The sequence below is a fragment of the Trifolium pratense genome, linkage group LG6, assembly GCF_020283565.1.
Source record: "Trifolium pratense cultivar HEN17-A07 linkage group LG6, ARS_RC_1.1, whole genome shotgun sequence".
NCBI lineage: Eukaryota > Viridiplantae > Streptophyta > Magnoliopsida > Fabales > Fabaceae > Trifolium > Trifolium pratense.
Window position 1 is genome coordinate 17,038,236 of NC_060064.1, and position 26,770 is coordinate 17,065,005.

The following is a 26,770-nucleotide window of genomic DNA, read 5'->3' on the forward strand; positions in this document are numbered from 1 at the left end:
AGATTAGTGGTTGCACAACTATCTAGGAATTATATATATATCGATGCTTATACATTTAAAAAACTTATTTATACATCAGATTTGAAGTTACTTTGGTATCTTCTTCATTAACATTGATTAGCAATATCTTTAACTCATTCTTCAAAATAACTATGGAAATGACAACATATAATTGACCATGGAAAACAATCGATGTTGAAACATAAGTTTTTATTTATATTATAAATCTCATTGGAGGATTCTGAGTTGGATAAACTACTTTATTATCTCTTACAAAAAAACTACTGTATTATCGAATTTGACATTTATATTAATTTGAAACTTATTGGAGCAAAAATAAACTAACTTAACTCATACTCAAATATCGAATATGATAAAAATCATACAGGACATAACAACCATTAGTAAACTTTATTTTATCTATTTTTTTTACTAACATTAGAAAGTAGTCCTGACAATTGACCAACTCCTTATATTTACAAAGATTGGACAAAAGATTATTAGCAAAAACATTAACCTTTTTGAAAAAAAAACAATAAAATACAAAAAATAATAAAATGAACAAACAAATGTAAATGAATAATAACCCAAAATAATAATAATAATAATAATAATAATAATAATAATAATAATAATAATAATTATAATTAGTACCCCACATTAAATGAATGTAAGTGGATGATATGGCTAAATGAAAAGTTTTCATTGGTTTGTGGATTAGGGTTTAGATAGACAATTCCACAACTATCTAGGATTTGACATTTACTAGTCCCACACCCGTGCGATGCACGGGTCATATGCGTTATTTTATACTATAATGTCAAAAAATTATTTGTATAAGTAGTAAATTTAAAATTGAAACAATAGGTATTATCAAAATAATTGTAACAATAGAAGTTATCTAAATGTGATATAAATGTTAAATATGTGTTTATACATTTAAAAAAATTATTTATACATCACATTTGAAGTTAATTTGGTATCTTCTTCGTTAACATTGATTAGCAATATCTTTAACACATTTTTTAAAATAACTTTGGAAATGAAAACATATATATATAATGGACCATGAAAAACAATTGATGTTGAAACATAAGTTTTTTTATATTATATATCTCATTGGAGGATTTTGAGTGGGATAAACTACTTCATTATCGAATTTATCATTTGTATTAATTTGAAACTTATTGGAACAAATATAATCCAACTTAACCCAAACTCAAAATCGAATATGATAAAAATCAGGCAGGGCATACCAACCATTAGTATTTTTTTTTTTCATCTAATTTTTTTTACTAACATTAGGAAATAGTTGTGACAATTGACCAACTCTTTATATACACAAAGATTGGACAAAAGATTATTAACAAAAGCATTAACTATTTTGAACAAAAAACACTAAATACACAAAATAATAAAATGAAAAAAAAATTAAAATGAATTAACAATGGTAATAATAATAATAATAATAATAATAATAATAATAATAATAATAATAATAATAATAATTACAATTAGTACTATACATTAAATGGATGTAAGTGGATGATATGGCTAAATGAAAGGTTCTCATTGGTTTATGGATTAGGGTTTAGATAGATAGTTGGACAACTATCTAGGATTTATATATATAGATATTAATTTGAAACTTATTGGAGCAAAAATAAACCAACTTAACTCATACTCAAATATCGAATATGATAAAAATCAGTGTTTTAAAAACCGGACCGGTCATTGAACCTGAGAGGGTATCGGGTCACTGGTTCATTGGTCGAACCACTGGGTCACTGGTCGAACTGCATGATAAACCGGATTAAATCGGATTAAACCGGTGGAATAAACCGGTCTTTATAATAAAACTACCTAGTTATATATGGGCTTTGCTTAAAAAAAATGGGCTTAAACAAGTAACAACCTAATACCCATCTCTTAAAATAAGACTACAAATTGAAACAACCCTAATTATCTATTGTTTGTTGTCACTTGTCAGCTGCTGCCTCCTCCTCTTCTTCTACTTCTCCAAAATTTATTCTTCACTTCTCCCTTCTACTCCCTTCTATGTTGCTGCTATTTCTATTCCCACAAGAATACATCATTAAAACTTATGAGAAGTAATAACATGAACATGAAATAGAGAATTTTAACAATTACAAGATTAAATTTATGTTATAGTTCCAATCTTCACCTCTTTGTTTATAATTAATTTCAATAAATCTTTTCTTCTCTGTTAATTTCTCTAAATCTTCCCTTATCTGTTTCTACTGTTTACGTTTTTTTTTTGGCAGATCTGTTTCCAGATTTTTTTTTTTTTTTAAATGTATTAGACCGGTCGGTTTTCCAAAAAACCGCCTATGGTTTTTCCAAGTTTGACCGGTTTTGACCGGTTTATTTGCATGGTCGGTCCATTAGCGAACCAACTCGGTAACCCCTCCGGTTCACGGTCCGACCGGTTCGACCGGCCGATCCGGTCCGGTTTTTAAAACACTGATAAAAATCATACAGGACATAACAACCATTAGTAAACTTTATTTTATCTATTTTTTTTACTAACATTAGAAAGTAGTCCTGACAATTGACCAACTCCTTATATTTACAAAGATTGGACAAAAAATTATTAGCAAAAACATTAACCTTTTTGAAAAAAAAACAATAAAATACAAAAAATAATAAAATGAACAAACAAATGTAAATGAATAATAACCCAAAATAATAATAATAATAATAATAATAATAATAATAATTATAATTAGTACCCCACATTAAATGAATGTAAGTGGATGATATGGCTAAATGAAAAGTTTTCATTGGTTTGTGGATTAGGGTTTAGATAGACAATTCCACAACTATCTAGGATTTATATATATAGATTGAGTGTATATTAAAAAGTCATAAGTTTATACATGTAGAATATGAAAAGTATAGAGATGAAATAATAAAATAATAATAAATAATAATAATAATAATAATAATAATAATAATAATATAAGTAGAAATGATGTGGCATTGTAGAGTGATTTATTTGGATTTAAATGGATGATGTGGCTAAATGAAATAATTTGATTGGTCTAAGTGGATTAGGGTTAGGAGAACTATTTAGGAATTATATATATAGATAACAAAATGAGTGATGAGCGGTTAAATAACCGTATTGTTTTTGGAACAATTGATAATGATATTATTTTAACTCATTTTCAAGAAATGAATAATAGACGGTTTTCATCGTAGATGTATTACATTTAACAATATTATATTTTATTTTAGTATAATGCAATTCATTGTTTCTTTAAGATTTTGGTCACACCAGAATTTTATGTCTGGATCCGTCCCCGAGTATTTGGATCAAATTAAACATTTGCTTGATTTTGATGCAATGGGGTATGCAATGCAACCCCTAGTTAGCTTGAAAAAGTTTATAATCAATATCCCAGGAAACTTTGAAGTTTGGTGAAGGTCTCAAAATTCCCCTAAAACTAGAGAGGGTAGTTTGCAAGACATGTCACTAAACCTTTCCCTTCAAGTCCAACTTTAACAATTTTTATTCATATATATTCTTATTCTTATAACCCAATATTTCATCCCTTCCTATTACATCCTAAAATTCATCAAATGAATCTCCAAACCAAAAACTTCCTATCTCTTTTAGTTCCAATAGCTGCAATTTTTGCATCATTTTATCTCATAAATCCAAATCCACAATTCCTAAACAACCTCAAATATTTCAGTTTCACAACTTTGTCACCATCATTTATATACTTAGGCAGAGACCATCATCATAGACCACATAAAAAACATCCTGACACTGGAAGTGATGGTTCTGTTTGTGATGATTTTCCACCAGGAATTCCACCTCCAAATACCAATACAACTTCTTATCTTTGTGTTGATCGAAAAGGGTGTTGTAATTTCACAACTGTTCAACAAGCTGTTAATGCTGTTCCAGATTTTAGCTTAAAAAGAACCATAATTTGGATTAACAGTGGCATCTACTAGTAAGTCAATTGGTCATCATCATTAAAAAAAGTTTAATTACTAACAAAAATTAAACATAAGAGAGTAAAAAATTTAATGATTATGATCATTTTACTATTGTCCAAGATAAAATTTGAATTGTGTCGGTTGAAGTTATAAAGTCAAACTCTTAATAAAAGTCGTTTTCACGCATCTTGCACCGTTTTGGTTTGTTTCATTTGTACTAATATTTACTTGCACGTATCAATCATATTTATGTTCTGTTTTGTATTTATTTTTTAGTGAGAAAGTTTTGGTTCCCAAAACCAAACCCAACATTACATTTCAAGGACAAAGCTATACTTCAACAGCAATTGCATGGAATGATACAGCAAAATCTGCTAATGGCACATTTTATAGTGGCTCCGTACAAGTTTTTGCTTCCAACTTCATTGCTAAGAACATAAGTTTCATGGTAATCAAGAGTTTTTTTTTTAAAAAAAATTTATATATGTCTAGATTAATATAACATTATTAACACTAATAATAATTTTATTAATTAACTATTTTTGAAAAAGAATTTAGCACCAATGCCATCTCCTGGGGCTGAAGGAGCACAAGCAGTAGCAATGAGGATATCAGGAGATCAAGCTGAATTTAGGGGTTGTGGATTTTTTGGAGCACAAGATACCCTTCATGATGACAAGGGTCGTCATTACTTCAAAGATTGCTATATTCAAGGATCCATTGATTTCATATTTGGCAATGCAAGGTCACTTTATGAGGTAAATAAATATATGTCTCATTTCGCGTGGTTGAACTTTGGATTATCTGAACCAGAGAGTTAATAAAAAAATTATGTCACTTTTGTTATGTACAGAATTGTCAATTAGTTTCTATAGCAAATCCAGTACCACCGGGACAAAAGAACATAAACGGTGCAATTACAGCTCATGGTAGAGTTTCAATGGATGAAAACACAGGATATGTATTTGTTAACAGCACAATAGGAGGCAATGGTAGAATATGGTTAGGTCGAGCATGGAGACCCTATTCTCGTGTTATTTTTGCATTCACAACTATGTCAGATATCATTGCCCCTGAAGGTTGGAATGATTTCAATGACCCTACAAGAGACCAGTAAGTTCACAATTTTTTCATTCTCTAAAATATAATAAAATTAGTGGGAGTACCACGGTTAAACTCCGGTCCCTGCAATAATTTGCAATGTACCTATCAATTGAACTATGTTTAAGAGAACAATGTGACAATGTGACATATTATTCATATGTTTGATGAATGCATGCAGGACTATATTTTATGGAGAGTACAATTGTTCTGGACCAGGGGCTAGTGTAAATATGAGGGCCCCTTATGTACAAAGATTGAATGATACACAAGCTTTTCAATTTCTTAACACAAGTTTTATTGATGGTGATCTATGGTTGGAAACTTAGGAATAAAATTGTTAAGCTAACCACATCACATGCTATGCTCCTTGAATGTTGTTAACTCATTTTCCATGTCCATTTTTTACTCTGTAAATGTTACACATTATTCATTATTAACAGGAGTTTGGGTAATTTGCTTTACTCCTGTCAAAAAAATGGATTCGGCTTAGTTTAGAGTGTAAAGTGAGTAATATTAACCGTTAATTAATAGATCAAAGATAGATATTATATATTCATCATAACAAATTATGGGATTGTGTTTCAAAAGAAAATAAATAAATTATGGGATTGTTACAACCACAAACCTTAATTTTATCATTTTAGAGAATCCAAATAAAAAACAATTGGTTTACCCCTATAATTAAAAAATTATCTATTTTTAATCTCTAACCACACATGTTGGCATATAACTGTACATTTTTTTTATTTTTTTTATTTTTACTCTCTTGTTTTATTTACTTTTAAATTCCCTGTTTATAACTCTTTAATAAAGAAAAAAAATGTACAAGAGGATTCATGACTTTTTAAATTTCATTTTCTTCATGTGATTTTAAATTTTTTTCTTTGTTTTATTAAAAAGTTAGGTGGATAAGTAAATAAAAAACAAAAAAAAAATGATAAGTAAGTATGCCACATTATCGAAATATACAGTAATGTGCCAACATGTATGGTCAAAGTTAAAATCAGGGAATCTTTGAATTATAGGATCCAAATAACCTTTAATTTTATTAATACGTAATTTGAACCATCCGATTATAAATCAACACTCAAAATTTTAAAATAGCATAATTTTGCATGCTTTTTTACAACAGAAAATTATGATCCAAAATAAATGGATTTGAAACCTTATGAATTTAATTTATATGCACCGTCAGTGTAAATTATTTTACACATGCGTCTAATAATATATTAACATATCATGTATGATATTTAAAAATACATAATGTGTCATGTTTATTAAATGATGTGGCAAGATATCATTGGATGCATGTGTAAATAATCTTTACACCGACTGTAGAAACTATCAAACTCTTTTCTTACTATTGGTTAATTATTATTTTGTAAATGAATGTTGGATTGGACATATGATAGAGTACGAGAAGAATCAAAAGAAACATTTTACGGACAACAAATTCCGTGTCACAGTGAAACCCCAATCAACTACATGAAAGTACGTACAACTTCATTAGATCCAAGTACCACCAATAACTATTCAAAACCAACGAATAAAAACTCGCCACGTAACCATACTCCCCATGCAGTTCACCCCACCAGAACACTCTCTCTCTTTCCTTTCTCTCCCACCAATACTAGTTTTCGTTCGATTCCAAAGATCTGCAACACTCTCTTCTCCATTCATTTCTCACATGTTGTTTTCTTCTCTTTTCTCACCATGACAGAACCACCATCACCACAATCAACCGAACCACCATTACCACCACCACCATCACCACCATCAACCACCGTTATTCATCCACGTCGTGAACCATTTGAACACGGTTTATTACCAATTCCAAAACTCATCTTCTCCGACCCCACACAAACCCTAATTTCATTCAAACATAAGCTTATTGAATTATCTTCTAATAATCGAGTTGACTCGGTTGCGGTTTCTGAGTCTCTTCAGATCTCGGTTGAACAAGCGAAGCTTGTTCTTGATACTATCGCTTCGATTTTACCTTATGAGTCTGAATCTGATGATACCGTTGATGTTCATGATCTCGTTTTGTTTTTATATATTCAATCTTATAAGAGGCTTCTTCCCAGAACGCATAAGGATTCCGCCGCTGTTGCTGATGTTTGGCCTTCTACTTCCGCCTTTGATGGTTACTTGTCCGCTCTCTCACCGCTTCAGGTCAATTCTTCAATTTCATGTTCTTCAATCGTTTCCATACATTTTCGTTTACCGTTATGGAATAATGCATTGCTTAATTTCTTGTGATTAGGATAATCAAATTGGATTAGGTTTTTTTTAGCTGCATTTGAGTTGTTCTAATGATGCTATTTAATTTCTGGATTGAGATTCTCACAATTTTGTTGATTTGGTGATCTGAAAGTGTTGATTTTGGTTTTGAATGGTTTGATATATTGCAGCTAGTGAGGAGCAACAGTAAGCGGTTTACGCCATCACAGGCTGATGAAGAATCACATCAGTTGTCTTATCTGCAAAAGCATATGGCTAACATTGTGTCTCTTCTAGCAGAGCCTGTGGAAGGGGAAAGTGAAGAATCTCTGGTTTGTTAGTTTACTGTGTGCTTCTCATGAGTTGCTCATTTTGGCTGCATTACTTTATGTTTTTTCGTATTATCATTAATCAATAAGTAGATAAAAATTGAATCTTTGTATTCCGGAATTATGAATTTTCTCCTGTGTTACTGTTAGTTAGTGAATCCAATTGTATATCCTAAAATCATGTAGTTTGTTAGAGGAAGGAAATTATAAGGAACTTTTAGACATGTTATGTTTTGTGCAGTTTTCTTTCTATTTTTGTTTTAGTTCTTAGTCCTTTTATTATTTTGATTATATAATAGGTTTTAACTATGGATAGATTCGAGCACCTTGGTCTTCTTATTCAATATGGTGATAAAGGCTCTGAAGGAAATTCTTTGAGTCAATCTTCTCCATTTTTTGCAAACTCGGATCCTGACATGCCTGCCGTTCCCGTACCCGCTTCTCAAGTTCATGATTGGCTTCTGGAGAACATAGCTTCTGCTTTGGAGTATATTGCTGAACGGACATCTTCCAAAGAAAATGGCCCAGTTAGCGCCTCTGATCAGGATGTTGCTATGACTGATGCATCCACTGTCTCAGTTAAGGTCTCAACAAGTGCTAGGGGTGCAAGTTTCATTGAAGGGATTTCTAAATCATCATATGCGAAGCATGCATCTGACATTAAAGGTTCCTCCGTTAAGGTACGTTTTTTTATATTTGTCTGTTTCTCTAGTATAGTATTGCTAAAGTTTTAGACTATCTTAATTTATCATCGAATGCGAAACAATTGATACGAAGTGGGCTATTTACCCTTGATATTATTTTTCTTTAATGCCACTAATAGGTGCTTTTATATTACATGTAGGCATCTGCTTATAATTGTAAATGAGTAGCTATTACTATTTAATACGGATGTTTGCTTTTGAATATTGTTAACATGCAGTTTTCTTTTGAGAACTTTGAAATTTGGATCTGCTAGAGTTTGTCTGCTTTATTTCCTAACAAGTTATGTGCATGCTGATTTATGTTAATGGTGTGAATATTACCCAGACTGCTCAATGTATGACCAATCAGTATTGGACATAAAATTTTGCTGTAGCCGGTATCCTGCACTGATCTAGTTGTCATTAATATGCATGACTTGTACATTGCGTTGGGTTTGACCCTAACTTCGACCTTGCCATGCCAGTTGTTTTATAGCATCAGATCACCCTTTAAAGGAAAATTTCAACATCCTTTTAAACTTAGATATTTTAAGCAGATTTTCGGTCAAATATATCCATGCCTGAAAGCTTTGAAGAGAGATGTTGTACAATTAAAGTTCAAAGGATGAATTAAGGCAGAATGCTTATATCTATATTGTTAAATCTCAGATAGCGGCGTGGAGCACCTGACCCCAAAACCGCTAAAATGGTATAGAGGATTGCAGGATGACCTCTATTGTGAAGGCCCAAGATAATAAACAGGCTAAACATATTTCTCAATAGTTTACATATATACTAGAAAATAGAAAAAGACACAAAATTGAAGGGGTAGTCATATTTAATAATCATAGTTAACCTTTATAATTTTTTTTTGGTACAGAGGAGGAAAAGAAACAAAGAAAAAGGAAATTATCTAGAGAACCAAGTCCCACTAGTATCAGCTAGCAGGGGTAGACTTAGACCAGCATGAGGGCTGGCTATGGTAGAAAAAGCTTCATTGTTTTGAAGGCCTGAGATATTTTACAGGCTAAACATATTTCTCAATAGTTTACATATATACTAGAAAATAGAAAAGGACACAAAATAGAAAATCCAATATATCTTAACCACTAATTCATGTTCTAAAAGTATTCAAAATTTCAAGCGATTTGTTTAAATAGAATCACAATCAGAGTGTGTCTATTGTGTAGGGTGCAGGTTGGTCTTCACACTTAGTAGATTTGCAAATGTCAAAAAGCAGGGTTGAGAGCCTAGAGACAAAGGCGAGATGTAGGGAAACTTAATCTTAAATTGGGAAATGACCAAACATCCCTTAAATTTTTTGAAATTGGATACATCGGAGGTTAAAAAGGAGCATTACAAACCATAACCATTTAGCGGCTGCTAAAAGGCTATTTCTCCGTAATTAGCGGCAACTACGGCAAAGTGCAGACAGCTAGTGTTACCGCTGTGTCGTGGGACTTTCCACTCCGCTATAGTACTATTCACAAGATAGGCATATATAATCCATCAGTTTGTATTGTGGTAGTTTGTTTATTCATGATAAGATAGGTATTTGAGCATCCCTTACTAACAGCTCAAGTTCCATGCATGAAGAGAGATATCTTGCTAGATAATATTTGAAGTTTTTTTTGAGTGACTTAGCATGGAACCGATAATTGTTGTTTGTCTATCAATTTGCACCTTATGCATCTTATCTTGTGTGTTTTCTTTTCTTGAAATTATTGTCAATATACATTTGCTAATAAAAATGGTATTTGGTCATTGCAGGTTCTAAATTGCCACGAGTCTGCCATTTACATCCTAGCACCTTTGAGATACGCCACCATCTACGGATGTTCAGATGCGACAATATTTATTGGAGCAGTTGGAAAGGTGACAACTAGTAACCTTGTCTCTTGTTTCTAAAAGCAGCATAATGAGTCTATACATATACAAACAACAAAATGGAACCTGTCTTCCTATCAAAACGAGTAAAATAAAATGCAATAGTCATATTTATGGTAAGATAATATACAAGGAATATGGTAGTGTTATAATCCAGGAGCAGTTAGGAATTAGAGGGAGTAATTTGTGTAAACAGAATAAGTAATAATAGTCATTCAGTACATTTGGTATTGTGAGTAAAGGGTGACCTCTTGGGGGAATTCCATTCCCATCTCTTGTTCAATTTTTGTAATACACTATTATTGTTTTAATTTTTCCTATTTTAGTTCAATTTCTTGGTTTTGATATGATAATTTTTCAGTGGGCTTCAAATGAAACATGTTCCCTATGTCTTTCTATTAGATACTGTCTTATCAATGTAACATGGGTTATCATTAATTCTTGTGGAATACTATAGCCAACACATACTTAAGGTAATTATAGCGTCCATTGTATGATGGCTTGATTTGACTGATTGTTTCTTCTCTTTCCATTTATTCATGCACTTCTGATAGGTTAGTAAGAAGATTCCCATGCGTTTAAGGAAATAAACATTAAGATTTGAGCAATATAAATATTTCTTCATTCTAATTCTTCTTAACGTATATGTGCATCTTATTATTTTTCTTGAAGATATAACCTTCGCTTTGTCATGCGTGTGTGAATCCCATAGGAAGTGACAGAAACTCTGATTGTTTTTGCACACAAGGTTGGCATTAGTATTCAGTTTTCAACTTTTTATTAGGTCAGGTACCTTTTTTAAGCACACACTCACAAAAATATTGCTTAATGCTTATGTACAGTATTTCTCTCTTCTCTCAAAGTGTACATATTTCCCTTTTCGTGAATCTGTACATGTCAGTGACTGACTATACTGATATCTGGTTGATGTCAGTTCTAGAGCTCATCTGCAGACAGTTTATAGATGATATAAAATTACTTAACATTCTAATTCAAAAGATATATTACTTGCTTATCATATTAAAAACCATTTTATATAATCCGCATATGGTGTTCGCAATGTTGGGTGAGATTTGGTAACTAGGAGGCATTTTACTGATCTTTTGACAACCACAAGTGTTAGAATAGCTTGTGCTAATTTGGAAGGAAAGAAGTTGACTCCAATTTTTCTTTCACAGGCTGTGAGAGTAGAACACTGTGAACGAGTTCATGTGATTGTAGCAGCAAAACGAATTTGTATTGCTAACTGCCGTGAATGTGTATTCTTTTTGGGAGTGAACCAGCAACCCCTTATTGTCGGTGATAACCATAAGTTGCAGGTGAGCTTCATAATTTACTGTTGCTTGATATATGAAGTTTCTAGCCATTTTTTATGAGATTGTAACCATTGAATTTCGGAATTATGTTTAGGGTTCATGTGATGACCCTATTGAAAATGACATGATTACTTTGTGATGTATCTATGTGGCCTATCTGATATAACATAACACTGCAGAGGTGTTTATTATTGCTACTTTTTCTTGGTTATAGAGACTATAACTTAATGTTTTGACTGTTTTCGGAAATCTAACCTTTTCTTGTGTTGACGCTGACTTGATGTCAAGAATATATTTCAGATGTCATGATTTCAATGTCGTAACATCTTTTTATCATTTGGATGTCATCCGCTGTTACTCATTACAAATTTATTGTTTACTGCCAATACTATTCAAGTATTTTATGAAATCGCTAGTACAATCAAATCACACGACAGTGACACTTGAAATAAAATAATTGAATTGTATATTGGTGTACTCTGGTCTTGTTTGTGGATCTTACTGTATATTGGTGTACTCTGGTCTTGTTTGTGGATCTTACTTGTAGGCATATGAAATGTGCCTGAGCTTCTAGTATTTTGTTTATAGTACTAGCTTATAATATGTGTATATTTTTCTGTTAAGTCTCACTCTTCTCAAATGTATTCACTGTTTGGAAAATTTCCTCTCTTAATATTTACAGGTGGCTCCCTTTAATACCTTTTACTCCCAGTTGGAGGAACATATGAATGAAGTTGGAGTTCTGCCCACAGTGAATCGTTGGGATGAACCTATAGCATTGGGAATAGTTGATCCCCATGATTCACTATCTCATCCAGCAGGTGTCTCCGATGTTCAAACTGAGTCTGCTACTAGGGTGGACCCTGATCAGTTCACTAATTTTGTGGTATGAATGTCATTCTTTTATACTGACTTATGCGGCAAGTGAAGATTTTTTTAGATAAAGTCACATTTAATGGATTTCAGTATGATCACTATGGGGATGAAGAATGTTTGAGGTCCATATTTCTTTCTTATATGTCTACTCTAGTCACATACTCTGTCCATATTGTTGTGCAGATTCCAAACTGGCTTGGAGGAGAGTCCACCGGTTCTACAAAAGACAACCCATTCACATTACCAGAGGCTTATATGGCATCTCAGCAAAGAAATGTATGTTACAGTTTCAATTGATAAATACATCGGCAATTGGATTTATACTTTATTTTGAATGAAATTGTATCGTCTCACAGGAAAAGAATCTAGGGGAGATAAGGCAACTGTTACGAGAAGCACCTTTAGAAGAAAGTCGTAAACGAGAATTGTCGTCTGCACTTCATGTGTATTTTAAGGACTGGTTATATGGTAACACTTTTCTTGCTTTCGTAGTTGCCTTTAATTCTAACATATTGACTTTTAAATCTACAAGGAATACTACTCTATCTTTGCATGTTAGCACTTTGTATGTCCTTGAAACTTGGACTTGTTCTGTACCAACCATTCTGTTTCTCTTGCAAAAGTTGTGACAATTTCTTTGGTACCTGATGTGGAACCTCCTACAATGTTGACCATCGTGGTACCTGTTTCTCTAGCAAATTCTTTGGTACATGTCATGTGGAACCTCCTACTACAGATCAATCATTGAGTTTCACTCAACAATCACACAACTGTTAATATATTATTACAATTTAATAGGGGTAGCATGGAGTAATCTTTTCTTTCTTTTTTAATTGATATTGCATTCAACTTTTGGATGAAATTGTTTAACATCTCACATAACTCATGATTCGTGATCTCTTCTTAATCAAACGACCCTTTTTATTTTCTATCTTTTATGATATGACATATTTAATTAGCCATGTCTTTAAACAAGATTCAATGGTCGTTTTTTCATTAGTATCCAGTAACCTATGGCTTTTAATGGATTTAAATTTTTGGTACGTAAGGAACCCCTGCATCCGGTTGTGCAGATTGATTGGGAGTTACCTTTCTATGTTCCCTTAATCAAGTTCTCCATGTTTATTTCATAGGATAGCATAAATTTCAGATATGTTACAGTTTACAGTTTTCTTTTTTTTCTTCAAAGCTAACAGATAATGCTAAGAATTTGTTTTCTATTGTGACAGCTTCTGGTAACATTCGTCAGCTTTACTATCTACAAGGAGATTGATATTTGACTGACAGAAGCATTTGGCACAGTTAAAGATGGTACAGCACCAATGTTTCTGATTTCCTTTTTTGAATCTCCTCTTCATTTTCTCTTGCCAATTCTGTTGGCTCCCTAGGTATATCCGAGATCAGACGACATAAATTAGAATGCCCACCTATTTATGCCGTGAGATCACCGGTGCACAGAATGGAAATACAGTTGCTAATCTGATTGTAATATTTTTTTGTTTTTGTTTTGTGAAAATAATTACTGTAATATTTTGTTAGCCTAAATTAATGGCCGTTGTGAAAAATAATTCCATATTTAATTAATGGCCAAGCATATTGAATGTCTTCCAACTTCGAGTCTCTCAATTCAATTAAACCTTCCCGGAATTTCTGTCGTGTCCTCTAGCTATGTAAATTCACTGTGTAGCATTAACATGATTTGTTTACAGGCCGTATGGGTTGTAGAGATAGCTTTAGGACAATATATTGCTATTCTCTGTATTTTTTTATTCTTCTTTTTTGATGATGTTGATGGTTTTTTCTTCTGCAATTTATACCGAGTCATTTTATGCTCATAGAAACTAAAGTATTTGTCTTTCATTAATGTCGAGGTGGAGATGGAAATGGTGGTAAGAATTGCGTAATAGTGAGATGCTACTGGCACCATGTTAATTTGAGTTTTGTGTTGATGAGTTGTTCACATAATAAGAATCGTTTCAATTGAAAATAAAGATAAACAAAACCTAAAAAAATACAGAACAATGACAAAAATAACAATCAATGACTTTGAAATTATTTAGTAAAATGCTTCATCTTTAATAACAATTGAGTCGAAAAGAGCTTACAATGTAATGAATAAATCTGAAACTAAGCAGAAACATTCTTTGTAAAAAGCTCTTCAAATAGTCAGAGGAAGCAACAACAAAAATACTCTAGAAAACTACATAAACTAAGCATTATAAGTATCAATGCATATATAAACAAATGAAGCAACACATTGAAGATGTTCTTTTTTTATCTAATCATTGGACACAGTGATTGTGATTCCCTCTTCCTCTTATGATTCCTGTCCTTCATCAATCTTTTCTCCTCAAGTGCCCACTCTTTCTTCAAAACCTTCCACTTGTACTCAAAAGTGTCACTAAGTCTTGCTGCAATTCTGAAAACATCATCTCTTCGAGGGTAACACATTCCATGATTGAATACAAACCTCATGTCATCAGCAAATTCATCAGGCGATGAATATGATTTCAATTTGCCCTCAATATCTTTCAAACCAATTGCCTTCTTCACTTTTGACTTGTTCTCTAAGCAACCCTTCAAAAACTTGATATCAAGAGGTGCTTTCAAAGCCCAACCATCTCTTCCTTCTACCATCCTCTTCACAATAACCCAACATTGCATTCTTTTGTAATGTTCCATTGGCTTCTTTTTCTTCTCTTCCTTAACCATCAACTCAGTTCCACCATTGCAATCATTCTTCTTCTTTAGGCAACAAGAGGGTTTATCCTTTGAGTGATCTATTGCATGAAACTTTGAGTCGATCTTCTTGTTATCCTTCTTTTGTAGTGGTTGGTTTGCATCAAGCCAATAGCAAGAAACTATTGGCTTTTCCATTCTTCTTTTCTTGTTGCTTCCTTGAGCTTGAGAATCATCTTCTTGAGAACCATGTGGATAAGATAATTTTATTATGAGCCTTTTCCTAGTTTGTTGATGATCAAATGAAGCCATGATGAATTAATTAACAAAGCAAGAATAGTATTCTAGGAAGATTGATGTAAAACGAAATACAATAGTGTTCTTTATATAGAGTATTAGTAATCTTGGCAGTCAAGTTTAATCTTTTATAATCAAATCTTTTAAAAAGATTTGATTTTTGATAAAAATTAAATCTTTTAAAACTTATCTAATCCTTTTTCTTTCTTTTTTTCATTCTTATTATCTACTTGCACCCGAACAAAAATCTTTACAAAGATTTAATTTTCTTGAAAGAACGATATGATTGGCAATCAACATTTAATGCGTCAAACATATAACCGTTATGCTTCATTAACGTTTTCTTTATTCATTTTTTTTTTTTTTATCAAATCAGTAACTTAAATTTCCTTATTAAAGAATTAATTAATAAAAAAAGAAAAGATAAATTTTAAGTGAACATTTTTTTTTTTTGAAGGATAAGTGAACATTTATTTTAAGGCAAATGCTAAATAGTGCCACCGGGACACTCTTTAAGCCCTTAAATAGTAAGTTTTTTATAGAATTTTTATGGAAATGCGTAAAGTCAACGCATTGAAAATTGGAGTGTTTAATTTTTTGAATAAAAAGTTTCTTTTAATGGAATGTTTAAAGAGTGCCCAGGGGGCACTCGTTAGCAAGACCCTTATTTTAATCTTAGAAATTTTTGACATGTCAATTTAGTCTATAACAAAAATAAAATTCAAATTAATTTTTGTATTAGAGACAAATTAGTCCCCTGATTCGTTATAATAAATAGACTAATTTGTCCTTACTATAAAAATGTGAGGGAATAATTAAATTAAATTTTTGTTAGGATTGAATTGTCTCCTCAGTTATTTATTTGTAAGCAACTAAAATTCATCTAAATTTTATTTTATTTTATTTTTTTTGGTTTCACCTTCTGGTTTCTAGGGAAAGGTAGTGCTAATAGTCCAGAGTTCAGGCAATTTCTGGCATCAAGTGGTTCTAGTCCCCTCCCAAATACAGTTACGGGGATCGAACTGTGGTCCTCCGTACCAAGTACAGCGCCAATCATCACTGAACCAACTAACATTTGGTAAAATGCATCTAAATTTTATGTTGAAAAGAAATAATTTTACTTTTTTTTGGTGTTAACTCTCTGATTTGCAGTGGAATGAATCATAGTAATTTCTCAGGAATCAAACCTGGATTCTCCCGAACTATTCGTGGGAACTCATTAATCACTTCTGAGCCTAACTTAAAAAGTTGAATTCAGTCCCGTGAACTTAGCTCAGTTTCCAAGGATATTGCATTATATATGCAAAGGGTTTGTCATCCCACTTATCAATCTTAAATGTAGAATTTCTATAGTCATTAGACTACTTGACAAAAAAAAGAAGTTGAATACAAATTATTTTACTACCGATTATTAACTCAACCAAACAAAACTAACATGTAAAGTGATGATTAGCTCTACTTTTAAACTCATGTTTAGATCATCTCCGATCCATGAACCTAATTAAGTTTGATTTTTTGTTAGAATTGAATTGTCCCATAAGATATTTGTGAGGACCAAAATGCATCTAAATTTTGTGTTCAAAAGAAAGAATTTTTTTTTTTACAAAATATTCAAAAGAAAAAATTTTAAACTTTTTTTTTCTTTTAACTCTCTGATTTTCAGAGGAATGAGTCATAGACTGATAGTAAGTCCTCAGAAATCGAACTCGGATTCTCCCGAACTATGGGAACTCATTAATCACTTTTGAGCCTAATTTGAAAAGTTGAATACAAATTATTTTACTACCGATTACTAACTCAACCCAACAAAACCGACATGTAAAATGATGATTGCCTCTCCTTATAAACTCGTGTTTAGATCATCTCTGATCCGATGCGGCACCCTCGACAATAACCATTATGACATTAACACTTTAATAAGGCACCTCATTCACATCACACGTTTTTATGAGTAAGGTAGCTCAATACTCAGACCTCAAAGAAGGAAAATTTAAATCTCCAATTCTAAGATTAAGACATAGGAATACTAATAAATCTCAAGGCAAGTACAATTCATAGAATTTTATGCTTGTTGTGAAAATTCAACTTATTTGCTAAGATGAACTCTAATATTCTTACAGATTTATACAGAACACTTTGTTCAGAAGAGATTTACCAGTCCAATATATTATTGCTACCAGCATTATAACATTAACTAAGGTCAACCAATGTATCCCTCCGTGGTACCATTCTATAACTCAAGCCGGCATCAAATCACTGCATTATAGGACAGTTGATTGATGTGAGTCATGGTGTAGGATGTGCTCTATCTCCATATATTCTTCACAGTCATTTAGGCCATCCAGTTTATAGGCCTGGAAAACTCGGAAATTCTTGTGGACAACATAACCGAGAAGCTTAATACTACAACTGTTATAGAATTACATACGCACGTATATGATAAGCGCTTATGCTATAAGTATTTAATTGTCCAAGCAAGACTAAGAATTATTTCCAACAAGTATTTTTCTTCTGGTAAAGTCCTAAAAACCAAGCAGCATAATTGGGACCTATAGAAGCTAGAATATTCTTGATATATGTCTTTACACTAAATTGTCTAAATTTTATAACTTAAAAGATTAAAGTGTTCAACATTTATAACTTAAGTGACAAAAGTGAAACAAAAAAAAAACTTAAAACACCAAATTATCTAATTAAATTTTTAATTTAAAGAACCAAAATAAAACAAAAAAACTTTAAAAGATCAAATTGAAACATATAATTAACTTAAAGACTAAGTGTGTAATTTAGCGTATAATAAAAGAATTAAGGGTTTCTATAAATATTTATATATTATATAAATTACTATAAAAAAAATTAAAAAAATTGGTGACTTTTAAGTATGGGACGGTTGTTCATGTTTAGGGCTACTCAAATCCAAACTAATTCAAATAAAAATTGCAAACCCACCGTTGGATTGAAAGTTTATATCATATAGATTATTTATGTAAAACTTCAGGCAAATCCAAAATCATTTGATATGTTATTGAGATACATCAAAATTAACAGTTTGCGTCCTTTTTTATATGTCGTTAATCTTTATGTGGCGCAATAGTATATCAAATGATTTTGGATTTGCATGAAATTTTACACATATGATCTATATGATATAAAGTTATAAATTTTCAATTCAACGGTGAATTTTATAAAATTTATATCGGTTAAAATGTTATTGAGAGGTGTAACATTTGATGTCAAACTAGTTGGTGTCATTTGATCCTGACCATATATATATATATATTGCATTAACCTATTTTTTGTTATTTTAAATTTTGTTAATACTAACCTTCTTTTGTGTGTTGAACACCATTAGTTGCAGAAAGTTGATTCTTTTGTAGAGGTTGGTTTGCATTAACCCATTAGCAAGAAACTATTGGCTTCTCCATCCTTCTCTTCTTGTTACCTTGAGAATCATCATCTTTTTTATCAGAAGCATGATGTGGATAAGAAAGTATATTTATGAGTCTTTTACGAGGTTGTTGATCAGAGGATGCCATGAACTTGTTTAAGAAATAAAGTAGCCCTAACAACTTACAATGTTTGTGATTGTAAAACAAAACAATGCAACTTTTTTTGTTTGTAAAAGAAACAGTTTGCTTCTTTATATATGGAGATTAGTAGAGACTTGGGAATCAAGTACAAATCTTTTAAAAGATTTGATTTTTCTATCCAAAAATTAAATCTTTAATATTAATTCTAGAGTGTGTTTCCATGAGGGATTTTAATGAGGGAAAATAATGATTTGAGGGAATTAAAATGATTTGAGTTAAAATTCATTGTTTGGATAATAATTTAAAGGATTTGTGAAATTCCAAGAATTTTGAAAATGATTTGTTCCTTCCAAAAATGGGAAATTTTAAAATGACACGTAATTAGAGTATTATCGATTCTCTTGAGTTTCTAATTTGATTTAAATAGAATATATTAATATTTGAAAAAAAGTGAATTTTTAAATGATTTAATAAAAAAAAAAACACAAACACTGTATTAAAAAAAAATCAACGCCGGACCACCACAATCAACGTCCTAGCTCCGAAATTGGTCAAAAATTTTAAAATCAGCAAGAAATCCTAAAATCGACACTAAACTCGACCTGAACCCAAAAATCGGTAGAAAAATCTAAAATCGACCTAAAACACAAAAATTGACCCTAAACCCGTCCTGAACCTTAAAACCGGTCAAAAACCTAAAATCAGCCGATAACCCAAAAAATCGGCCGAAAAACTTAAAATCGACTAAAACACCTAGATTGGCCGAAGACACTAAATTCGACCCCAAACCCGGCCTGAACCTTAAAACTGGTCGAAAACCTAAACTCGGTCGAAAACCCAAAAAATCGGCCGAAAACCCTAAAATCAACTATAAACCCCAAAATCGGTTGAAAAACCAAAAAAACGGGCGAAATACCAAAAATCGACTATAACCCCTAAAATCGACCATAAAATAAAAAAATCGGTCGAAATACCAAAAATTGGTCAAAACCCCAAAAATTGACTATAAACCCTAAAATCGGCCAAAAACCCAAAAAATCGGCCAAAAACACAAATATCGACTATATACCCTAAAATCGGTTGAAAAACCTAAAAATCGGCTGAAATACCAAAAACAACTATAAACCCTAAAATCACCCGAAATATCAAAAATCGGCCAAAACCCCAAAAATCAATTTTTTGGTGTTTTCAGTGTTTTGGCCAATTTTTGTTATTTCGGCCGATTTTTTGGTCAAAACCTCAATGTTTGTGACCGAATGGCATTGACTATATATATCGTCTGCCACTTAAGTCGCAGAATATTGCAACTGTGCAAAAAAGGTTATGTTACTTAAGTAGCGGATGAAAAAGATAATAAAAAATTCCTGGTAGGGTGTCTATGGGGGTTAAGTCTTAAACCTCGGAGAATCTGAATTTTTTTACCCATCCATTAGTTAAGTAACGGATTGAATCGGCTACCTAAGTAGCGGATGAGAATATTTTAGTAATTTCATAAGACGCGAAAACCGATAGGGTGGCAAAAGAAAATCTCTATCAATTGAGCCATCGTAAAATCTGCACAAGATTTGGGGCTTGATATTGAGTAAGAAAAAAAGCCCAATTACAAACCTTATACTTATACATTGAATTGATTACTGAATTTGGAGAAGAATATTTGAGAATAATAACTGCAGATGAGTAAGAAGAAAGAAATGGAGGATTTGGAAAACAACAATGGTGACTTTGTTTCCAATGAAGAAATTAGAATTTTCATTGAATCTCTTACCAAACCTCAACTCGTTGATCTTCTCTCTCAACTGTATGTCTCTATTTCATTTTCTTGTTCCTTTTAACTAATATCTCACACTTTCATTCATTCATTACTATATAATATATTCCAACTTTGTTTTCTTTCAATAATTTCATCAAGAACAATCAAATAAATTAGAAAGATTGAATCTTTTTCAAAAAACGAATCTTCTGATGTCACGTGAATGTGTGTTTGTTTGCATGTACATAAAGAGGGTCCAAATATCCTTCAATTGCACAAGAAATAGAAAGTTTTGCAAATGTTGATCGTGCTCGTCGAAACCTTAATGTGAGTGCATTCATCATTGGAATATGGAATCAAGATTAATTCTGAAAATAAAAGTTTCTTTTAATATTGTATTTTTATTTTTCAGGCATTTCAAGTGCATGGAAAATCGACTCAGAGTGCACCAAGAAAATCGACTCAGAGTGCATCGAGTGCACCAAACAAGTTTGTTCGTGTAAGCTTCTGAATGAGACTACTCACATGATTTATTTGATAAATGAATCTTCTGTTTCATTTAGGAAAAATCTAGTGTTGTTAAATAGTGGCTATATGAACAAATCGCTAATTTTATGCTATTGCTATACGATATCTACTAGTACAAAATAATGTCAAATAGCAGGCAGTGTTGCGTAGTGGAATTTGAACAAGCTGTCATTTTCTATGATCATCTATTCGAAACATCATCTTACTGTCTGAATTATGGATTGACATCTTTTGTTTGCTTGCTTCGAATAAGTTCACTTTTATTGAGTCTATGAAGTGTACAAATGTATGTAGCGATTTTCTGTTTCGTTATTATATTTTATGGATTTATGATTTCAGGGAGTATGTATGTTAGATGATGAGACCAGAAGAATCAGAAGTGCTCCTGATCTTTCCGAGAGAAATCTTTTTATTGAAAACTTATCAGCACAAGTAACAAGGGAAATGCTGCTCGACTATTTTGAGAGGCATGGTGATATAGAGGAATGTTTACTTGTATGTCAACGTCGCGCGGGTTCAAAGGTATCAAGGTAAAAGTAGTAACATGCTTTAATTGGATAAAATAGTTATTGTTTTTAATTTTTCTACCAGCTCAATTGTTTATTTTTAACTGTAGTTATTCTGGCATCGTTACATACAAGACAGCAGAGGCAGCAAAGAAAGCGATAGATGACCTAGATCAAACGACTCTTGGGGTAATTAAGCAAATGTTTGACATTTTCATACATTTGTCAATTCCTAGATGATGTTGTGCTATAATGTAATTCATATTTCATACTACATGTTATTTTTTGCGTGGTAAAAATTGTGACTGCTTTTGAGTTTGTGATTTTGTTAGCTTAATTTCTTATTACATATCGTACTCGTTTCATTGCAGGGAAGAACTATAACTGTAAAATATTATGATACATTATATGGAGGTGGTCAGCCGTCTGTTCCTGCAAGAATAGCTCCAATGGAAGCCTTACATATGTCTCCAGAATATGTTGAGGGTTACACATACCCCCGACCTGGTGCACCATATGCCGCACCACGTTATCCATACCCCCAAACAGGTGCACCATTTGCTGCGTCTCCTTATCCATACCCCCGAACTGATCCACCATATGCCGTGTCTCCTTATCCATACCCCCGAACTGATGCACCACATGGTGCACCACCTTATCCATACCCGCGAACTGCTGCAAGATTTGCTTTACCTCCTTATCCATACCCCCAAACCGATGCACCATCATATGCCGCGTCTCGTTATCCATGACCCCAAACTGATGCATCACATGCTGCACCGCCTTATCCATACCCCTGAACTGCTGCACTGCCTTATTCATACCCCCGAACTGCTGCACCACCTTATCCATACCTCCAAACTGCTGCACCATATGCTGCATCTCCTTATCGAACTCTTCTCACTGCACCTTCTCCTCAGTATTATTACTATCCCAACTCATGAATGTACTATTTTGCTAAACACTGACATTGCTACTTCTTTCTGTACTTTCATGTTCAATTCTTATTAGCTCCTAATTCCAGTCCAATTTTTTCAGTGCTATTCCCTTGTGTAGAATTTTTTACATTATTTTTAGATGTAATTCTATGTCAATTGTGACTAGAAAATAATCCCTTGTTCAATGCATTATTTAAACCTTTATCTAGTGACCTTCTCACTTGTTTAGTGTGATTTTGAAACATTTAGACAAAATATTAAAGGGCACAATTGGGGTCCATAAATATTTAATGGAAAGGAAATGCCTTAAACTAATGGAACTTATCCTTCAATCAGATTCTTAAATGGAATCCACATATATAACTCACTCATTTATGTTCTTTTTGCCTACTTATGCGCCATATTTCTCACACCAGCACTTAAAAAAATTGAGTTTAAAGGACATACATTTACACTGATATTGTATCATGTCATGAGACTATTGTGAGGTATTTTGAATTTAATCTTATGAAATGATAATTTAGTAAGTTTTATTGGTTGTTAATGTAAAGTTGACTTGTACTCTAAGGTTGTTAATGTAAACTGGATCTGTACTCTAAGGTTGAATTTAACCCTAATGCAAATTGCAAACAAAACAAAACATAAAACAACCAAAGAAAATATTGGACACAACGAGAAATGACAGTTCCGAAATAACAGATCAATTTTTTAGAGCTACTCTATTTTCCCAAATCTATCATGTGACAGAGGCTTCTCCCAAGAATGGAGCTTGTTCTTCATATTGGATTACAAGATCCAACATCATTACTTGAAATTATAAGGCCAATGTGAACTTTACATGTCAGTTGGCAATAGGAGTGTCAACTCAATCAGGAAGACACGAGTATATAGTCCGATATTACCTACTTTTTGCTGGTAAAATAAATGTCTCCTCGCCTGATACTTCCATTAGTATTATTTAGCTGCAATTTTAACCTAATTATGGACATTCGCAAATATCTGCAGTTTGACTTTTTGTAAAGTGTATATCTTTATTTGGTATTGTTTTTAAGCGAATTTCTATATCAAGACAACAAGTGTTTCTTCACAGCAAAACACATCAGGAAAAATTGTCTTTTTTTCCTGCATAATATTACAAATTCTGTTTTTTTATGGTTCCAAGCTCCAAATCCAAGTACTTGGTTTATATATAAGAAAACACAAGAAAAATATTTTATATTTAATTTATGAAAACAACTCAATATGATGTACATATATACACACAGGTAAGGTACCTAATTTACTTTTGTCACAAGTAACCATTAAAAAGTCTGCAGACCTAAAGGAGAACCCTAGTTCTAACATTGGCTGGGTGCAAAGAAAAGCAAACCAGGCTGCCCATGAAATGGCAAAATGGGCCGAAATTGAACCCAACAAAGATTGGACTACTGACATACCCTATTGTATTAGGCCTATTATCCAAAAAGATAAAGGCAATGTATCTCCTTGTCTTGTTTGAATAAAATAATTGTTTCCTTCAAAAAAAAAAAAAGTTTGCAGAAGAATTTGGGCCTTCATATTGTGTGAGAAAACCAGAAGAAAAGCCCATTTACAAACCTTATACATTGGGTTGAGTAGTGAATTTGGAGAAGAATATTGCATTTTTGTGAAGAGAAAATTATAACTGAAGAAGAGTAAGATGAAAGAAAAGAAGGATTTGAAGAAGAGAAAAATAGATGAGACAAGAAACAACAGTGAAGGAGAACTTAGACTTCTCATGGAACCTCTTGCCAAACCTGTACTCATTGATCTTCTCTATAAACTGTGTGTCTCTATTTCATTTTCTAGTTCCTTTACTTGCACTCATTACTGTTCCAACTTTTTTCTTCCAAGAACCGTCAAATAAATTGAAAAGATAGAATCTTTTTCAAAAAAAGAATATGAAGAACCATAAAAGTACTATTTCTCATACTTGTATTGTATAAATGATGTGTGATTGATTGTGCGCATGTGTGTTTGTTTGCATGCTGCTGTATAAAGAGGTTCCAATGACCCTTCAATTGCAGCAATGATAGAAACTATTGCATATGCTGATCATGTCCATAGAAAGCTTTTTGTTCATGACTTGTCCTTGAATACCACTTCACAATCTTTGTGTAATGTGAGTTTAGTGTGTCTTCATCATGCCATTGTTTCATGTCTCTGATCTTAAGAATCAAGATTCTAAAAAATTAAATGTTTGTAGATTTATTCTTTAATATTGCATTTTACTTTTTCAGGCATTTAAAGTGTATGGAGAAATTGAGGATGGGAATGTGATTGTTTATGAAAACACTCAAAAATCACGAGGATTTGGATATATCCTTTACAAAGATGTGAAATCGGCTCAGAAAGCATTGAGTGTACCTAGCAAGTTAATCGATGTAAGCTTTAGCACATTTTATTGCCTTCTAATGAGACTGCGTATGATTTGTTTCATGCATGAATCTGTTTCACTTAGGAAACATCCGGTAGCGGTTATTTATTCTACAAAATGTGATGTATGAACAAATCGCTATTTATTTTTTGCTATACGCTATTTACCCTACAAAATATTGTCAAATAGCGAGCAGTGTTGCGTAGTGGAATATGAACAAACTGTTATTTTCTACGATCAGCTACTGGAAACATTTACTGTCTTCTGGAATAACATCTTTCATCTGCTTGTTATGAATGTATGTAGCGATATTTTCTCTATTACGTTAGTTTATGTTATGGATTTTTGCTTTCAGGGAAGACAGACTCTGTGTATGTTAGCTCGTGATGAGGGCAAAAGCAAAACTAGTGATACTTCACTGAGAAGGCTTTATATTGGAAACTTATCACCAGAAGTAACAGATGGAATGCTGCACGACTATGTTGGAAGCCTTGGTGATATTGAGGAATGTAACATTGTATATCAAAAGGATTCATATGTATCACGGTAAAAGTAGCAACATACTTTAATTGGATTCAATAGTTAGTGTTTTTTATTTTTGTACCAGCTCAACTATTTTATTTTTAACTGTAGTGGATATGGCTTCGTTACATACAAGACAGTAGAGGCTGCAAAGGAAGCTATAGCTGACCTACATCGCAGTACATTTAAGGTAAGCACATGCACTTATGGTGAAAACTGAAAAATCTACTTTCAAGTGTTCAATTGAAGTTGTAAATTCCTAGATGATGTGTAATGTCATTCATACTAAAAGGCGTGTTCAATGTCCAACACGTGTCATTACATTCAATTATGTCATTTTCTCAAATAATTAACAGTGTTTGTGTCGGTGTTTCATAGAGTACATGTTATGTGTTGCATGGTAAATTGACTGCTTTAGAGTTTGTGATTTTGTTAGATGAATTTTTTATCATATCCTTGTAGGATTCTTTCAAGCCATTGAAGTTATTACAAATTATTCTTGTTTGATTGCAGGGAAGAAATATAATTGTGAACTATGCTACTAATCCCTACAAGGGTGGAGGTGGTCAGTCGTCTGTTCCTCCAACGGCAGCCTTACCTGTGCCTGCACCATATTATAATAGTGTCCCCCCTGGACCTTCTACTTCTACTTATCAAACACATGGTTATGGACAGGGTCCTTATCCTCGGCATTACAACCAAAACCAATGAATGTATTTTTACTAAACACTGTGATATTGCTTTCATGTTCAATTCTTGTTAGCCCGTAATTCCTGTCCAATATTTTCAGTGCTAGCCCATGTGTTAAAAAGTTTACATTCTTTGTGACTAGAAATTTTTCATATACTTTTCCTGAATATATAAGTCATTTACCTTTATTTTAGTGACTATATTGGTTCTCAGTTTTGTTCAATGCATCTATTAACTTTAGACAAGACAAGATATTCAAAGGCCAAATGTCTGGTTGATGACAAGGGCACAATTGGGGTCCATAAATATTTAATGAAAAGGAAAGGCCTTAAAGTAATGGAACTATCCTTCATTCAGATTCTTAAATGCAATTCACATTTACACCAACATTGAAGGAAAGTATACTATTGTATCATGTCATGAGACTAATTTTTAATTTAATCTTATGAAATGATAATGCAGTAAGTTTTTTTTCGCTGTTAATGTAAAATTGATTTGTACTCTAAGGTTGTTAATGTAAAACTGATTTGTACTCTAAGGTT

General features: G+C 32.3%; 5 protein-coding genes across 5 annotated transcripts; 4 read left to right on the forward strand and 1 right to left on the reverse strand.

The window, feature by feature from the left end:
* The first annotated feature begins 3,565 nt into the window (after window positions 1-3,565).
* On the forward strand, window positions 3,566-5,703 carry LOC123890021 (probable pectinesterase 8). Its single transcript, XM_045939563.1, has 5 exons — window positions 3,566-3,989; window positions 4,252-4,423; window positions 4,527-4,733; window positions 4,829-5,088; window positions 5,258-5,703. Exons 1-5 carry the CDS (start codon window positions 3,607-3,609, stop codon window positions 5,403-5,405), a joined length of 1,170 nt encoding a protein of 389 aa, XP_045795519.1. The 5' UTR covers window positions 3,566-3,606; the 3' UTR covers window positions 5,406-5,703.
* Window positions 5,704-6,521: 818 nt separating this feature from the next.
* LOC123888632 (TBCC domain-containing protein 1-like) lies at window positions 6,522-14,007 on the forward strand. Its single transcript, XM_045937726.1, has 9 exons — window positions 6,522-7,254; window positions 7,494-7,634; window positions 7,931-8,311; window positions 10,085-10,189; window positions 11,380-11,520; window positions 12,200-12,403; window positions 12,577-12,669; window positions 12,750-12,861; window positions 13,623-14,007. The coding sequence occupies exons 1-9, from the start codon at window positions 6,565-6,567 to the stop codon at window positions 13,664-13,666; spliced, it is 1,911 nt and encodes a 636-aa protein (XP_045793682.1). The 5' UTR covers window positions 6,522-6,564; the 3' UTR covers window positions 13,667-14,007.
* Window positions 14,008-14,666: 659 nt separating this feature from the next.
* LOC123892662 (transcription factor GTE5, chloroplastic-like) lies at window positions 14,667-15,407 on the reverse strand. The gene has a single exon (XM_045942507.1). It carries the CDS (start codon window positions 15,382-15,384, stop codon window positions 14,668-14,670), a length of 717 nt encoding a protein of 238 aa, XP_045798463.1. The 5' UTR covers window positions 15,385-15,407; the 3' UTR covers window position 14,667.
* A 5,071-nt stretch (window positions 15,408-20,478) lies between these two features.
* On the forward strand, window positions 20,479-22,700 carry LOC123891783. The gene is made up of 6 exons (XM_045941673.1): window positions 20,479-20,697; window positions 20,901-20,976; window positions 21,062-21,148; window positions 21,517-21,707; window positions 21,794-21,872; window positions 22,055-22,700. Exons 1-6 carry the CDS (start codon window positions 20,573-20,575, stop codon window positions 22,433-22,435), a joined length of 939 nt encoding a protein of 312 aa, XP_045797629.1. The 5' UTR covers window positions 20,479-20,572; the 3' UTR covers window positions 22,436-22,700.
* Window positions 22,701-24,299: 1,599 nt separating this feature from the next.
* LOC123891832 (UBP1-associated protein 2C-like) lies at window positions 24,300-26,379 on the forward strand. The gene is made up of 6 exons (XM_045941715.1): window positions 24,300-24,424; window positions 24,641-24,761; window positions 24,880-25,023; window positions 25,372-25,562; window positions 25,650-25,728; window positions 26,052-26,379. The coding sequence occupies exons 1-6, from the start codon at window positions 24,300-24,302 to the stop codon at window positions 26,247-26,249; spliced, it is 858 nt and encodes a 285-aa protein (XP_045797671.1). The 3' UTR covers window positions 26,250-26,379.
* Window positions 26,380-26,770: the final 391 nt, after the last annotated feature.

Excerpts from the sequence above, each read along its gene's own strand:
- LOC123890021 (XM_045939563.1), top strand. The coding sequence starts at position 3,607 with ATGAATCTCCAAACCAAAAACTTCCTATCTCTTTTAGTTCCAATAGCT. Across the intron at positions 4,424-4,526 it reads CTAAGAACATAAGTTTCATG|AATTTAGCACCAATGCCATC; the intron begins GTAATCAAGAGT and ends TTTTTGAAAAAG. Across the intron at positions 5,089-5,257 it reads AATGACCCTACAAGAGACCA|GACTATATTTTATGGAGAGT; the intron begins GTAAGTTCACAA and ends GAATGCATGCAG.
- LOC123888632 (XM_045937726.1), top strand. The coding sequence starts at position 6,565 with ATGAAAGTACGTACAACTTCATTAGATCCAAGTACCACCAATAACTAT. Across the intron at positions 11,521-12,199 it reads GTGATAACCATAAGTTGCAG|GTGGCTCCCTTTAATACCTT; the intron begins GTGAGCTTCATA and ends TAATATTTACAG. Across the intron at positions 12,670-12,749 it reads TGGCATCTCAGCAAAGAAAT|GAAAAGAATCTAGGGGAGAT; the intron begins GTATGTTACAGT and ends ATCGTCTCACAG.
- LOC123892662 (XM_045942507.1), bottom strand. The coding sequence starts at position 15,384 with ATGGCTTCATTTGATCATCAACAAACTAGGAAAAGGCTCATAATAAAA.
- LOC123891783 (XM_045941673.1), top strand. The coding sequence starts at position 20,573 with ATGAGTAAGAAGAAAGAAATGGAGGATTTGGAAAACAACAATGGTGAC. Across the intron at positions 20,698-20,900 it reads GTTGATCTTCTCTCTCAACT|AGGGTCCAAATATCCTTCAA; the intron begins GTATGTCTCTAT and ends ATGTACATAAAG. Across the intron at positions 20,977-21,061 it reads GTGCTCGTCGAAACCTTAAT|GCATTTCAAGTGCATGGAAA; the intron begins GTGAGTGCATTC and ends TTTATTTTTCAG.
- LOC123891832 (XM_045941715.1), top strand. The coding sequence starts at position 24,300 with ATGAAAGAAAAGAAGGATTTGAAGAAGAGAAAAATAGATGAGACAAGA. Across the intron at positions 24,425-24,640 it reads ATTGATCTTCTCTATAAACT|AGGTTCCAATGACCCTTCAA; the intron begins GTGTGTCTCTAT and ends TGCTGTATAAAG. Across the intron at positions 24,762-24,879 it reads CTTCACAATCTTTGTGTAAT|GCATTTAAAGTGTATGGAGA; the intron begins GTGAGTTTAGTG and ends TTACTTTTTCAG.